The sequence below is a fragment of the Argentina silus genome, assembly GCF_951799395.1.
Source record: "Argentina silus genome assembly, chromosome: 11".
Taxonomy (NCBI): domain Eukaryota; kingdom Metazoa; phylum Chordata; class Actinopteri; order Argentiniformes; family Argentinidae; genus Argentina; species Argentina silus.
Window position 1 is genome coordinate 7,279,847 of NC_139665.1, and position 16,813 is coordinate 7,296,659.

Sequence of the window (16,813 nt, forward strand, 5' to 3'; positions counted from 1 at the left end):
TTGACATTTGTAGTTCACCAAACCTAAACCTAACAAGATTAAATAGGAAGCATAACAAGAAAAAAAGTTCTGTAATAATCTTCGTGGGCTTGCAAAGTCTTATTTTGGTCGTCGAAAAAGTTTAAAGATGGTCTAACCCAAGCAACAACAAGCAACAGGTGCAATAGGAGGAGACATAGAGCTGTGTATACTAGAATCACATAGAAATACACAGTATATGCATGGTCGTTGAGTCTCAATTATTAGATCTCTGAAAGTCAAACATGGAATACGAGTAACAAATGATTGACTAGTTTACAATGCAAGGTATTGCCATAAGGACACATGGGCAAGACCTAGGGACATAGGGAATTACTAAAAGCAAGCCAAGTCCAGTTCCTCATTATGTCCGTGGCGATGTACTGTAAAGTTTTTAGGTAGATAAAATAATACACACATCCAGACCAATACAGTCCTTGTTTACATTTGGAGGTAAAGGACAAGCCCCAACTCAGAAGATATACATTTGAAGTTCAATGCAGAAACAGACTGGGAGGGATATTGATTTTGCATCCACGTGTGCAACTGTTGACGTTTCTGGTGTAGCAGGTTCAATGACTGCCCTGACAGGTACTTGCTCAAATATTACTGCTGTATGGGAGAACTGAAGAAGAGCAAACCCAGCACTAATGAGACCAACCAACCTGGGGGTGAGTTTCCTGAAAGCTTTGTAGCGTTAGGTACTTCTTGAAGTCGCTCCTACGAGTCTTAGGCAGTTCAAGCGGGTTTCTTGTAGCTCATGTAGTACTTCAATTCATGAGAGTTGCAGACCACTCGTGGAGCAGCCAAAGAGCGTCGTTAGATGAAACTTGCCCTTCCACTTCACTTTACACATCGACAGTGGACCACAAACTTACAACTAACCGGTTGAAATGGTGCAGATTTCAAGTGTAGGTATGTCTACACTTGTCTAGTCTAGGGGCACTAGGCTGTCTAAAAGGTTCTGCAGCTGGTCTGGATGTGTGTATTAACGTGAGAACTCGGAGTATGCGGAAGGTGTTAGATGTGATGTGACCTGGGGAGGCAGTTGGCTACTGTACCAGGATCCAGGGCGAGCTCCGACGAGACTCAAGCGGGGGCCAAACGGATGACAGTTGTTCACAGGGTGACCAAAGATAATCCATAATTCCCCCCAAAAACATGCCCCATGACTCATTCAATTAAAAAAGATACAAGATACAGGGAGTACAGCCGACCAACGTAGGCCACAGCCCCTTCATTATCCACACTGTGCCAACAACGTCAAGGGCCTCTCCAGACTTAAGTCAGATACTAGGTGACACAGCAATAGCCCCCCTCTGGCGCGCTAGTTGTCTGCCACTCAAATGTTGTGTGAGTGTGTGATTGAGTGATTGAGTGAGTCAGAGAGAGAGAGAGCGGATGTGCGTACTACTCAATCACAAAGACCATCAATAACGGGGCAAGCAGTTAAATGCACAATTCACATTCTCAACAGAGAAAGACAGAATGAATGGACTCCTTGTGAATGTATTTGTTTGTCCCACTATCAAGTGAATTTATGAATGGGCACTTGTGCACTTTATATCAATGTTTTGTTTTTTTGCTATTCATAATTAATTGCTGCCTGTTTCAGAGGTGTCTTCCATTGCATAACATCATTCTTATCTGTGGCATAACCAAATGAGTCAATTATCAGAAAGCTTTTACATTGGATGTAACGAAATGTTGCAGACCAATTCATATTTCTTCTAGAAAAATCTCACTTTCCCACTTTTTTGCTGTTAACACCCATGTGCTCCAGGTTCAGAGATGTCCTCAGTTGTTGTATTGAGGAATCTCCATGTTTCATTTCAGATAAGCTTTATGGAGTCTGCTCATACAATCGGGCAGATATTAGTCTAGTCTGTTGATGTGATTCAGTTTGGCTTCTTTCTGCCTGTGAGAAACTATATGAATGTACCACGGATTGAAACATAACTTCCGAAAGATAAGATAAGAATTTCCCCTAAGAACACATGTGGATAAAATATGTATTAATATATAAATAGCAATATAGAAGTATTGATATGTCAATGTGTCACTCCTGACACTGTTTCGTAAGCCCTTGTGTAGGGCAGAACAAAAAGGACTGTGAAAGATGTGGACATTTTGGGGAAAATAAAAGCATTCTTCTGTTGCGCCAATATTGACTTGTTTTTCTGATATTGTACACTGTAAAAGAGATTGCGCTTGCTCTACTTAAAAAAGTGAGGCAACTATTTGCATCAGCTTTTTAAGTATTACCATATATAACATATTTTATTTAAGTTCCTAATGTCATTTTTTTAATTGTACCACAAAATTCCTCAAAGGTGAAGAACCCTATTTAGTGGCCTTGCTTCAGCAAGGATGGAACTAGGCATGTTTACCATTAATTATATGTTGAACTCCTGCCTTTCAAGTCAGAATTTAGTAATTTACTTGTATTTTGCCCAATAGTTAGGTTTGCCAGGTAACTATTACAGGTCATAATTTAACTCCTGCCTTTCTGTAGTACAGTCACCCTGAACTGACTGTGGACGTTTCACGGCCAACAAAGTTTTCAAGCTAAATATTTAGTCATTGTCAATATTTAGTCATTGTCAATATTTAGTCATTGACAGCTTCAACTGCTGCCTGTCCCCAAAAACGTATGAGTGTGAGTGTCTCCAGTTATTTAGGCCTACATTCTGCAGTCACAGTATGAACTTTCATAGCGTATATACACTCACCTGACACTTTATTAGGAACACTATACTCATACTGGGTAGGGCCTCCCTTTGCTCTCAAAACAGCCTCAATTCTTCGTGGCATTGATTCCAAAAGATGTTGGAAACATTCCTTTGATATTCTGATCCACGATGACATGATTGCATTACGCAATTCCTGCAGATTTTTCAGGCACACTTTCAAGCTGTGAAACTCCCGTTCTACCACATGCCAAAGGTGTTCTACTGGATTCAGATCTGGTGACTGGGAAGGCCACTGACAAACACATACTTCATGGTGCATTATCATGCTGGGAGTAGCCATTAAAAGATGGGTAAATTGTGGCCATGAAGGGGTGCACATGGTCAGCAACAATACTCAAATAGGCTGTGGCATTCAAGTGATGATTGATTGGTATTAACAGGCCCAAAGTGTGCCAAGAAAACATTCCCCACACCATTACACCACCTCCACCATGAAAAGGTGTACAGGTGTTCCTAATAAAGTGTTCAGTGAGTGTATGAACAATGATGTAATTCGTGGGCTTGCTTCAGCAAGTCCAACTATTGTTATTGCTCATACTTATTCATAGGCTGCTTCAGCAAGGGTATGAAACTGTCTGCTAGGTTAACACACACACACACACACACACACACACACACACACACACACACCGAATATTCCATATACTCCAGCAAACCACTTTAGTTGTAAACGTCTGGGGTCTTGATCAAGACAGACAGACAGACACATACACACTTACACAAAGAGGGTATGTAGCCTACTGTACTGTAGGTCAGTGGTTCTCAAATGGGGGTACGCGTACCCCTAGGGGTACTTTGGTGTACTGCAGGGGGTACTCAGAAACATTTGGTACTTTTTAAGGTATTGGTTATACACAATTCTAAAATAATCCCACGTTAAAAAAATCAGTTAAATCTGGGTACCAACATACAAGTTTGATAGCCTAAATCTTTATTTAAAAAAGCAATGAGCATATCACGTTCGGGACAATGACGTATGTCAACATTGATTGACGTATGTCAATCAAAAAAATACTTTCGCGCCAGCTAGCTAACTGTATACATTTTTTTTTCACCCTGAGTAATTCTGAAAGCTAGATAATAGAAAATGGACAAGTGGTTAAAACGCAAATCTGACAGCAATGAGAAAGGAGAACCAGTGAAAAAGAAATCTCATCCAGAAACGCCAAAATTCCGTCAATATCAAGAAGAATATATTTTAATTGGATTCACCTCCACATGCTCTGACCCACCTACAGTGTAGGTGATTCAGAAAGCAGCGCTCTATGCTTGCCTCTTCACTGTAGTGTCGTAACGGTGGTTTGTTACCAGGCAACCAGCTGCTTTCCGCTTGTTCTACCGTAAAGCAAGAAACGGGGACCCACAGAAGGTTAAAGTGACTCCAACAAAACAAGGTATAATCATGGCGTTTGTTTCACATGGAGACATCTTTTGCCGTCACAAACATGACAGCAATGTATTTAGTAAAACCTACCATAACATTGTGCATTATTGTAATACCAGCAGCGCGTTTTCGAGAGTTTCGTTGTGTTCTAGACAGCTTCTGGCGGCCCCTTCTCTTCGTATTCTTGTCTCTGGTCTTGCGTTGACAATCAGTTGGTAGCAGCCAGCTAGCAAGCTCGATAACGGGCTAGTATGAAGGCCAAATCATGATTGACATCACAGAATTATATAGAATGTAATAATATGATCTATGTGGTTGTCAGTCTAGTCTAGTGACGGTGTCTCAAGACGTGTATGCTGTGTGACAGCGGAACGAAATTCACGTAGTTATAGCTACTTATTTTAGCATCCGAGTAGTGGTTAGCTCATGAATATCACATTATACTAAAGAATACAATAACGCAAGGACAAGGTGCGTGCTTTGGAGATGCTGCTTATAACTCCGCTTTATAATCAACAAGATCAGAGCTACTGAGGCAGGCAGGCAGCCAGTTATAAACAATTGATCTGATGTGCTCCATTATGATCAGAGCAATTGTAACGAGTTTGTTTAGCTAGGTAGGGAACACAGTAGCTAGCTGCTCCACCTTAGTGACTAGCCAATTACGGTCATTGACATTACCAAAATAATGGCTGACACGAAAAATACCCTTCAAAGCAGGAGGATCCGACTCTTGTCATGGAGTTGGTAAGTGTTCCTCACCCTGTATTGTTGAACCTTGCCCAGGTTTTGCTCCACCATACTTAAATCATTTCCAGCCTTTACGTTTCCACACTACAGTCAATGTACGGTAACCATTTCTGTCCCTGTGGTCAGCAATCTGTATATCCTTTAAAATGTCCTGATCTTTTGAGAAACAAACATTTTGCGAGATCGGGTGATTTTAAAGAACCTGGGCGAAGTCCAACTGTACAGGGTGTAGAAAACCTCCACCTCACCCATCCTCTCTTTCCTGTCCCCTTTCCGTAGTACCATGCCGTTCATCGACCTCCAGACGAAGTTGGGCATCAACTTGGATCGTTGGATGCTGGCCCAGAGTGGGCCACAGCCATACAAGCGGGCAGCACGGTGCCACGCTTTCGAGAAGGAGTGGATCGAGTGTGGGGATGGTATCGGGCAGATCCGGGCCAAGAAGGAGTGCAAGTTGGAGTTTGAGGACTTCTATGAGTGCATGCATCGGCAGAAGACGGTTAGTGTGTGAGCCCTGGGCATGGTGCTGTGTTAGCTCTGCTCCAGGACTTGCGTCGCTGGCTGACTCTGACTCTGGCCCTGTTACGACCAATGTCCATGGCCTCATGTCTGTCAGGCTTTTGTTTAGTGACTTTAGAGTGTACTTGCGTAAACCACCAAGATGTTGCTGGAGTGCTGATTAGCTCTTCTTTCCATGCGCAGGGATGTAATTTCTCCAAAATAGGAAATAAACTACTTTGGCAGGGTTGCACCAGCGATGTGGTAATTCATCACTATTACGACCTTCAAAATTATGTCACACTATGTGATTTAACAGAGCTACAATCTTGATGTTTCATGGTTGTTGGAGTGTACACACTGCAATGGAAGCTGTTACATTGCAAAATTTAGATTCTCATTGATGTAATGCGTCTCAACAAAATTGGCAAACAACCTACAGGAGCTAGCAGCCCATGGGCCCATGCCTAATGTGAACAAGACAAAACAAATATTATTCATATAGTTAAGGCACTCTATAACACCACTGTTTCCTGAACTGTAAACAACTGTACAACAGTATACAACTGTATACAACTGTGCAATGGTTGTGATATCCTCTCTGCAAAGCCACCCGTGGCAGCTCTCCAGTGGACGATGCTATATTTGCAACAAATCCACTGGATTACAGGGTAAAAATCCGCTTTGATGTGAATGCGCTTATAGTAAATTTTCTGCTCAAAATCAGTTCCCTGTCAGTCATTGTTAGCTGTCTCCATGAGTATTGTAGACTAGTAACATATTTTCCCTGTCCAATGCTACAAAGTTTTGTGAAAAAAGTTGAAGTAAACATGGACAGGGTTAGAATGATAGCAATATGCCATGGAGCCACAAACCCTAGTATACATGGTGCAACCTTTTGGAATTAAGTAATGTCTACCTCTGAGTACAGTTAATACACCCTAGCTGAGGGTGAATAAAGTCTCCCAAATTGTCAACATTCTAGAGTGCCAAGGGTGACCAAAATGCATAAATTATTATGCTTAATTTTGGAGCCAATCAAAGTATTGTTGCTAGGTAAATGCCACATGAAACACTAGGCACCCTCGGTGGTGAGTGTTCTGGAATCCTTTGGCAGTTAGTGAGTTAAAGGAGCGACACGTGACGTTTTCACTGTAACGCACTGGACCAGAGCTAGGTACTGTCTGTAACATGTTTCAATTGATGTCATACATGATGTGAAAGACTGCACATGCCGGGTCTCAGCTTTTTGAGAATGCTGTGGACATGAATTGATACTTTCACGCAAAACGAAAGGTGGAGGAATCTGTTTCTATATAAATCAACGCTAGTGCAACGACTTTTGCAAACTTGTTCTCCTGATCTGGAATAATTTTTCATCATCTGCAGACCATTTTACTCTCCACGTGAATTCACTTCTTTCATATTGGCTAGCGTTTACATCCCTCCGCAAGCTGATGTGAAAGAGGCTCAGCGTCAACCCACCAACCAAATATCAGGAGTGGAGAGAAGGAGAGAGAACACGTACTCCCCAGTTATTGTCCTTGGGGACTTTAACAAGGGCAAATTAACTCACAAACTCCCTAAATATAAACAGTTAATGAAATGCCCGACCAGGGAGGAGAAGATTTTGGATCATTGTTGCAGCACCATCAGCAGAGCTTATCATGCAGTTCCCTGCACGGCTCTGGGACTGTCTGACCACGCTCTTATTCATCTGATGCCGGCATACAGGCAGAGACTAAAACTTTCTAAACCTGCTGTGCGGAGATCTAAGAATTAGAGCAGCAGAGAAGCAGTGGAGGAGCTGTATAACTGCCTAGATAACACATACTGGGACATTTTTAACATTGCTTCCAACAGCCTGGACAAATACACAGAGTCTGTGACGTCATACATCAGCTTCTGTGAGGACAGATGTATTCCAACACGCACCAGGGTGAGTTACAACAATGACAAGCCCTGGTTCACAGCAAGACTCAAACAGCTTAGTTTGGAGAAGGAGAGGGCTTTCAGGAGTGGAGACAAGGAAAGGTTTAGACTGGCTAAGTACACGTTTGGCAAGGAGATTAAGGAGGCCAGATGACAGTACTCAAAGAAGCTGGAACAACAATTCGCAGCCAACGACTCCTCGTCAGTCTGGAAAGGCCTTCGAGAGATCACAGACTGCAAAACCAAATGCCCTCTCCACAGCTATCACACCTCTTCTTCCCAGCCTGGACAGAGACACTACCCCCCCCGCAAGGCAGCTGGACCAGACGCTGTCTCCCCCTCCACACTGAAGCACTGTGCAGATCAGCTGTCTCCAGTGTTTACAGACACCTCACTGGTTGAATGCATGGTACCTGCCTGCTTCAAAACATCCCTGTTCCCAAAAAGCTGAGGATCACAGGCCTTAATGACTACAGACCAGTTGCCCTGCCTCTGTGGTAATGAAGACCTCTGAGCGCCTTGTGCTCACCCACCTCAAGGCCATCAACCCCTTCCTCGACCCACTGCAGTTCGCCTACAGAGCCAACAGGTCTGTAGATGACGCAGTCAACATGGGACTCCACTTCATCCACCAGCACCTACGCCAGGATCCTGTTTGCTCCGCATTCAACACCATCGCCCCAGCTCTCCTCCAGGACAAGCTGTCCCAGTTGAGCGTGCCTGAGCCCACCTGCAGGTGGATCACAGACTTCCTGACAGACAGGAAGCAGCAGGTGCGGCTGGGCAAGCTTGTCTCTGAGCCCCGAACCATCAGCATCGGAGCCCCACAAGGCTGTGTGCTCTCTCCTCTACTCTTCTACCTCTACACCAACAGCTGCACCTCTAGCCACCCTTCTGTCAAACCCCTGAAGTTCGCGGATGACACAACCCTCATTGGATTAATCTCCAATGGGGATGAGTCCACCTACAGAGAGGAAGTTGACAGCCTGCTTTCCTGGTGCAGCCAGAACAACTTGGAGCTGAATGCCATTAAACTGTAGAGATGGTAGTAGACTTCAGGAGAAGCACAGCCCCAACCGCCCCCCTCATCATGTGTGACGCTCCAGTTAACACTGTGGAGTCATTCAGATTCCTGGGGACAATAATTTCACAGGACCTCAGGTGGGCAGAGAACATCACCTCCACCATCAAGAAGGCCCAGCAAAGGATGTTCTTCCTGCGGCAGCTGAAGAAATTCAACATGCTGCAGAAAGTGATGGTCGAGTTCTACACGGCCATCATTGAGTCCATCCTCAGCTCATCGATCACCATCTGGTTCGCTGCTTCCACTGCCAAGGACAAAGGGACCATTCGGTCAGTCAAGAAGGTCATCGGCTGCAACCTGCCGTCTCTCCTGGACCTGTTCCACTCCAGGACCAGTAAGAGAGCAGGAAAGATCATCGCTGATCCTTCCTATCCTGGTCACCACCTCTTCCATAGACTTCCATCCGGCAAAAGGTTCCAGTCTATGAAGACCAAAACCTTGCGCCACCTGAACAGTTTCTTCCCCATGGCAGTGGGGCTCACAAACAAGCTCCCTGCCTCTCACTGACTCTAGGACTCCCACTCCACCCCCACCCCACCCTGCCACTTAACCTCGCACAGCCTACAAAATGTATTGTTTTATTGTTCTATTTTGTTATTGCTATTTTGTTAATATTTTGCTATTTTGTAAATTTTTTGTTAATATTTTTGCTTATATATTGTTTTTTATGTCCCATGCACCAGTCAATTTCCTATATGTGCAAATATACTTGGCCAAATAAAAGAATTCTGATTCTGATTTTGTCTGCAGTGATGCTTTGGTGTCACAAGAACATGAACATGAACAACCAAAAAATAAAATAAATAAAACGAACATGAACATTATTAAGAATGATAACATGAAGATCTACACTCACTTAACACTTTATTAGGAACACCTGTACACCTTTTCATGGTGTGGGGAATGTTTTCTTGGCACACTTTGGGTTAATACCAATCAATCATCGCTTGAATGCCACAGCCTATTTGAGTATTGTTGCTGACCATGTGCATCCCTTCATGGCCACAATTTACCCACCTTCTAATGGCTACTTCCAGCATGATAATGCACCATGTCACAAAGCAAAAGTCGTCTCAAACTGCTTTCATGAACATGACAAGTTCAGTGTTCTTCAGTGGCCTTCCCAGTCACCAGATCTGAATCCAGTAGAACACCTTTGGGATGTGGTAGAACGGGAGATTCACAGCTTGAAAGTGCACCTGAAAAATCTGCAGGAATTGCATGATGCAATCATGTCATCATGGACCAGAATCTCAAAGGAATGTTTCCAACAACTTGTGGAATCAATGCCACAAAGAATTGAGGCTGTTTTGAGAGCAAAGGGAGGCCCTACCCTGTATTAGTATAGTTCCTAATAAAGTACTCGGTGAGTGTATATGAGTAGCCTGCTTTTGTTGAAAAAAAAAAAAGAAGAGATTTAAGAATGAGCAGAGCAATTAAGAATATAGTGGTTTTGATCGAGCAGTTGAAAAAAACACACCAATACCTCTTAAGAAGTTCTGAGCTTGCATCCCTGTAGAGAGAGATTGACAGGTAGCCTACGTCACCGTGAATGTGCAGTCACTGTCTGACATGGATCTTTACCTCTGTGTCTGTCTCTCTGTGTCTGTCTCTCTGTGTCTGTCTCTCTGTGTATGCCTCACGGTCTCTCTGTGTCCGTCTTCTCTCCCTCCAGAGCAAGCGCTTGTATGACATCCGTCAGCAGCGGGACAAGATGGTGAAGGAGGGCACCTACAAACTCCCAGCTCACCACACCGGGCATGGGGAGGAGAGGCCATGACCACACTGACACGACCCACTCTGGGCAAGCTCAGGAGAGGCCATCCATGAACCCTTCCTTGCTCCTTCACCAGCCTCACTGCTGTGCAGACCGGAGGGTGTGTCCTCGACTTGTGTATAATAATTATTCATCAGATGTCATTTTTGTTTGTCTACCTTGTACAAGTTTCCAAATAAATACTATTATTGACCGGTTCGTCTCGTATGCTGACTTACTCTGTCTCTCCTTTAGGTAAAGTGTAGGGAGAGATAGTTAAGGTAGGGACCGAAATGTATCGGTAATTTGTAATATGCACAACCTTTAGGGCTACATTTTATTACAAGTATATTTGTTGTCTTCATTTATACTCTGGATTATTTAAGTAGAATTAGGCCAGGGGAGGCTGGTAGAGGTGGAAATCAGAGGACAGGCTTATTATAAAAGACAAACTCACAGTTTGATAACAAACAATTTGATACCATTCCTCATTCCATTCCATGCATTACAATGAGCACATCTTTTGATTTCTCTCTCCACCAGCCTCCCCTGAATTAGGTCTAGTCATGATTTAAATTTAGCCAGGTCATTTAGAATCAATTTTCTTGGTTGGAAGACAACGAAAACCTTGACCTCATTGGAAGACAACAAACATGGCAACTACAGTATATCATCTGTGTCCTGGAATGGCCCATTGAAGTATGACGAGGATTACTGGTATGTAATAACCATTTCTGAAATGCACTCATTGTGAAATGCATTTGCTCCCCACATTGACCTAATTCTGGTAAATAGAAGTCGATGGATTACTTCGGAAATGCTCCCAAGGGACGGCTTGAAGATGAAGATATGAATGGATGCACTCTGACATCCTTATTCAATTACCAAGTGTTAACCCACTCTGATCAGGTTAGGAGACTCTCCTGCTCACCGCAAGGTGGCGCCAACAGCCCGAATAACTCAAACAAGACCGACTTTCATCCAATGGTCCTTTCGAATGAGTAAATTAGACGACCTACCTCCCAGTCTCACTAAATCAGATGGCTTTTTTTACTTGAAAGTTGAACTTGGAGACAGACAGGGGCCAGTGTATCTATGCCGTCTCAAATTGGACAGTGAAGTGAAGGGCTTGAAAACATGGTGGTGACAACATGACGGCTATGAAATCCTCTATAAATGTCCTATGAGTTATCTTTGAGTGATGACCACATAACTGCCCTCGCTCGTTCTCGCTTCGCCTAGCCTGAATTGTTGTCGGGTTCAGTTTAAAGTCAAACACGCCCAACGTGGGCGGAGGAGGAGGGCAATTCAGCGTGTAATTCAGGTGGCGCTTGCAGCAAAAAGTTTCGATGGGTGTGGACTCGTTTACAATTTCCGACAACATTTTTTTTTTACTGCCTGTGCCCCTCAATCTGGAGATGAGATTTGCGGATCCGAGATGACCTACCTCCAAAAGAATCGAAACTTCTGATTTAGACTAGACTTCAATGCATTTAGACTACATATAGATGGATTTAGACTGGATTGTGTCCATATAATTTTGTCTATAAAACTGCCATAACGTGTGAAGGAGTATTAGGCTATACTTGCTTAGATTGAAATTAAATATAGAGTGTATATATGCATAGCCTATCATTTGCCATTGCATTTCGTTTCTTCCTATATGGTAAAATGTTCAGTCTATTAACAGTTTGGACCTTTAAGTGATTGTTATGCTCAGGGAATTGTATCGTACGTTGTATTCAGGCCTTGGGACAACGTGACACAAATACTGTAGCCTTTTGGCTGAGGCCTACGTCCGCAACATCACACGGTTTCAATTTGTTGAGAATTTGGATTCATGCTCATGTGTCTACGTTCCTACAATTCAATTAGGCTACAAACACGTGCAGTTGATGCCTTTTAGGTATGAGTTCAGTGATGCGATATTGTCAGCAGGCCTAATAGGCTTCATTTGAACCCGGTCTTGGTCGTATGATTGCAGCGTTTTTCATTGGTCAGTCAAACAGAATTAGCTTTTGTTTGATTAAAACATCAGCAGCGAGGCTTGCTAATCCAGAACTGTCGAGCGGCATTCCGCCGTGCTGTCTGACGGAGGCGTGGGTGGACCGTTCTCCAAAAACCCGGCCGACCACGCTGTCCTGTACAGGCTCCCCCAACAATATGATAAGCCTACTTTCACTAAATATGTAGCGTAAAAACAGTTCCGTATTCACACAATTACAGATGTTTAATGCGAAATAGGCCTATCCCAGAGGAGCGGGTCATATGAGAAATGGGGGGGAAAAGGGATGGATAGATCAGAGGATTAAGACCCGGGATTACTACGATCACATGCAATGTAAAACACACAGAAAACCAATTGCAAAAGCAGAAGCTGACAGCAATGTCATGTTGGCTGTGTGCATCTAGGCTCTACAAATATGCCGATGTAAACGCCCCTTTTTGTTCTAAAAAGAGTGTGTATGTTGCCAGCTGGCGGTGCAGGGCTGTGCAGCTGAGCCACAGATGACGTTTGGAATACACCGAAATTCCATTTTCGCGATGCTTCACCTCTCCGATAGCTATGGGTTAATGCCGGACCTGTGAACCAGCCTTTTCAAGAGGCCGAGAGAGAGAAAGTGGACGACCGTTACGGACAGAGAACGCGGTGGGGGTGGTAGAGGAAAGAACGGGAGAAAAGGAGGGAGAGAGAAGGAGGGGAGCAGACAGCCATTACCGAATCACAGCCGTGTTCGGGTCGGTACAAACGGCTGAGCAGCCTCTTATCAGGCCGTAAGCACCCAAACGTGAGTCTTTGGAGGAGAGACAGTGAACGTGAGGAGGGAGACGTTTCGCAGCATCCCTAGTCACTCTGTAGCCAACGGGACCGCTATTCTCTGGTAAGCTCTCTCGCCAAGCACGTCTCTTGAGTCGTTTTGATAGTAGGCTAGCCAGAGATCATCATGACAAATTATATTTATTATGGTTGTTCTATTTTCATGATATTAATGTGGTGTTCTGAAATGTCCCCGTCTCTCCCATCGCATCGGAGTGACATGTTGATCATATTGTCAGTCATACATTAAATGGCCTAATTCATCTATCCACAAAATGACACAATAGTCTAGTCCTATTGTTGTTATTGTGAGTAGTCTACCATCAATATTATACATACGATATCGTTTTATTATAGCCTGTTAGTATGTTCGATTCCCTTGGCAGTGCCATATTCTTTGTATAGGTTTGAAAAAGAGAAATCATAGGATTTTGTTTCGGTCTTGAGTAGCCGACTAATGTTATTCACCAATGAGAGACAGATTCCCGCACAATCAATTCCTACTGTCCATTGTAATGAAATATGCAGGGATGGGCATTTTAATATCGGGCTATATAGATTTAGGGTGAAATGAATGAGTGATCAGGAGTGGGATTCGTTCGCCGTCTAGCCCAGTTTTCGTCATACACACCCATGCGAGGCTGTCTGCTCAGCCCCAGAATTGTGCAAGGGGTGAAAGCGAGATTCAGGGGTCCCCCGTCGATTCACACCAGATGGCCGAATGTGTTTCCCTGTTGTGAGCTGCCTTATGTTGGGATGGAAATCGTAGGCTAATATTCGGTCATCTAGTTCATTTACCACAGTCTGGTGAAACCGCCATCAATTGCTAAATGACCAAAATGAACGTCAGTTTACTTTGTCCATTTCATATGACACCGCCCTCGCAAACTCGTCTGTCTCTCCTGCCCTGTTCCTCTGCAGTGCCCTCATTATATTCTAGTCATTTGAATAAGGGGAGCCATCATAGAAACATGTCACCGAGACTGCTTCAGTCAACTGTATTCATCAGTAATATGTCAATGTCAGTCAGTGTACAGCTAATCCCATCTCTGCCATTTACTGCCACCTGCATGCTCTCTGTGCCTGTGCAGCCAGTTGCCTATGAGTTGCCTGTTCATTATCGTCTATGTCTGTAATTTGTTTGTAATAGTTTGAATTACAGATAGATGGCTACACACACATTTCGGGATAGGAGAGATATTTCACAACGCATAGCTCCTTAAAAGTTGGATAGGGATGACATCATTTGTCTTAGTTCCCCACTTACGGGAAGATCTCACACGCTTCCTTGGAGAAATGAAAAGAATCCTTGCGGTTTTTGGCAACAAGGAAAATGCAGCAGTGCAATAAGATGATTTGAGTCTGTCACAGACAGCCATTACCAGCGCAATAACGGCAACATTAATTAAATACAGCACCACACATCATCGGAAAATGTTATTGATTTCCCTACCACTCATCGTCAAATTATCCGCGAACAATCTGCCTTCACGCATGTCGGTGTAACAAACAGTAACCCCTAAACAGAAGCGACCCCTTAAAAAAACATGATGAGGGGGCGTGTATTGTGGTACTATTTTATTGTGATGATAAAGCCTATACCAAAACAAACCTGATTTACCCTCAAGTTGAACAAAAGGTGATACCAGTCATTGTTATGTTAATTTACGTGTGTTATTATTAATTATTTTAATTCAGAGACTGCATTGGATAGGCATGTGGAGGCATATAAGGAACGTTATCTAAATAAATGTCACTTGCGGCTCCAAATATCTCGTAAAATCTAGAAGAAATTCATTCATAAGAGTTGGTCCTGCTCATCGCTCAGAGTGTGAGTAAGAAGCTTGTTAACCCACTTGGCCTGCTCTGAGCTGTGAGTTTTCTGCGAATTCCTATGAGGAATTCTAAGTCTTGATAACTACAAACCCAGGTCTCTCTTGAAAAATCGATTTGATCTCAATGAGACTACACTAGATTAATAAAGGTTAATAGAAATACCCTTCATGTGTCTTGTCACGAAGAGCAGGCACAACAGAGAGACATCACCATGGTAGCCACATGACTTAACAGACTACAGCTGGATGAACTAACAGACAAGTCATGCTGCTCTTGAAGGTAATTTGACCAATAACCAATAACCAATAAAACCTACATATGCGAAGATACATCTAATACCTACGTTTCTGAGAGCATCGTGATTGCATGTGACATCTAGGTAACAGTAATACCCGGTTTTACAGTTCACAAAACAGTTTGTGCTTCTGTTAATATTGATGACTGCTTGCGGTGAGATTATTGTATGACAGACAGACAGATGGATCCTCTGTGGCTCAGTTGGTAGAGCATGGTGCTAACGAGGCCAAGGTTGTGGGTTCGATTCCTGCTGGGACCATATGTACTGAAAATTGTATGCACTCACTGCAATGTAAATTGTTTTGGATAAAAGCCTCAGCTAAATGGCATATATTATTATATTACAGACACGCACGCACACACACCCACACCCACACCTACCCCCACACCTACCCCCACCCCCACTCCCACCCCCACTCCCACCCCCAGTCATCTCCAGCACCTCATCTGAAGTGATGCTCAGTATCGGAGTGTGTCTGTGTAGCCGGTGTGTGGGAGGTCAGTCTAGTCAGCGTGTCTGTGTTACTCACGGTGGCCTTATCTAAGGAGATCTCCTCTGTAACAGCCTATTCATTCATGCACACACACATGCACACACACACACACACACACAGTCATGTGGATCATGTGCCTTTATGACATCGCTATCTGCTCACCACGACTGTGGAGGAGCCCCAGCTGCCGATGGCGAGGAGGGACCGACAGAAAGCTGTTGTGGACTCTTAGCGAGTGTGAGCTGTGGGAACATCCTGTAAGCATGTGAAGCTGGAGCCCTGGTAACAAGTTATAAATCAGCCCAGTCAACTGTTATGCATCCCTAAATGCTCGGATTCTAACTGCTGTGTGTTGTCAAGGGGGACAGAGAGAGAAGGGATAGGGAGTGTGTGTGTGTGTGTGTGTGTGTGTGTGTCAGTGTGAAAGAGTAGGGGAGGGCATTGGGAAGGAAACGGTTCTATTATGATTTTTTCTTCCGTTTTTTTTAGCTTTTCTTAAAAGTCGCCTCTTCCTTTCATGCAGCGCCACTGAGAGGCATAATGACACAGCATGGTTTTGAACTTCCATTCTGGCTCTATTTATAAACCCTGGGCTGCCGTGGAAACAACCCACTGTGAGGCTACAGCAGGGAAACTGAGTCTATATACTGTATATATACTATACTACACTCACCAAGCACTTTATTTGGAACACTGTCCTATTATTGGGGAGGGCCTCCCTTTGCTCTCAAAACAGCCTCAATTCTTCATGGCATTGATTCCACAAGATGTTGGAAACATTCCTTTGAGATTCTGGTCCATGATGACATGATTGCATCACGCAATTCCTGCAGATTGTTCAGGTGCACTTTCAAGCTGAGTGAATCTCCCGTTCTACCACATCCCAAAGGTGTTCTATTGGATTCTACGTGGATGCATCTAACGCCTCTACGTGGATGCAGCGGCCGCGCCACTCGGTCACAGCTTTTCACTGTCCTGGTGCCCCGCTGGTGGCGCTGGTGGACTGCAGAGTCACTACTGATCTTTTGATGACTGTTGGATGGATGGTTCACTTACTTAGACAAATGTATTTGTTGTAAGTCGCTTTGGATAAAGGCGTCTGCTAAAGGCCATGAATGTAAAAATGTAAATGATTCAGATCCAGTGACTGGGAAGGCCACTGAAGAACACTGAACTCATTATCATGTTCATGA

General features: G+C 43.8%; 1 protein-coding gene across 1 annotated transcript; it reads left to right on the forward strand.

Annotated features, from left to right (window-relative positions):
- The first annotated feature begins 4,073 nt into the window (after positions 1-4,073).
- On the forward strand, positions 4,074-10,394 carry ndufs5 (NADH:ubiquinone oxidoreductase subunit S5). Its single transcript, XM_083679878.1, has 3 exons — positions 4,074-4,165; positions 5,185-5,404; positions 10,095-10,394. The coding sequence occupies exons 2-3, from the start codon at positions 5,189-5,191 to the stop codon at positions 10,197-10,199; spliced, it is 321 nt and encodes a 106-aa protein (XP_083536004.1). The 5' UTR covers positions 4,074-4,165; positions 5,185-5,188; the 3' UTR covers positions 10,200-10,394.
- Positions 10,395-16,813: the final 6,419 nt, after the last annotated feature.

Bases quoted from the DNA above. Each gene is read 5' to 3' on its own strand.
- ndufs5 (XM_083679878.1), top strand. From the start codon at position 5,189: ATGCCGTTCATCGACCTCCAGACGAAGTTGGGCATCAACTTGGATCGT. The intron at 5,405-10,094 runs GTTAGTGTGTGA...CTCTCCCTCCAG, and splicing joins GCATGCATCGGCAGAAGACG to AGCAAGCGCTTGTATGACAT.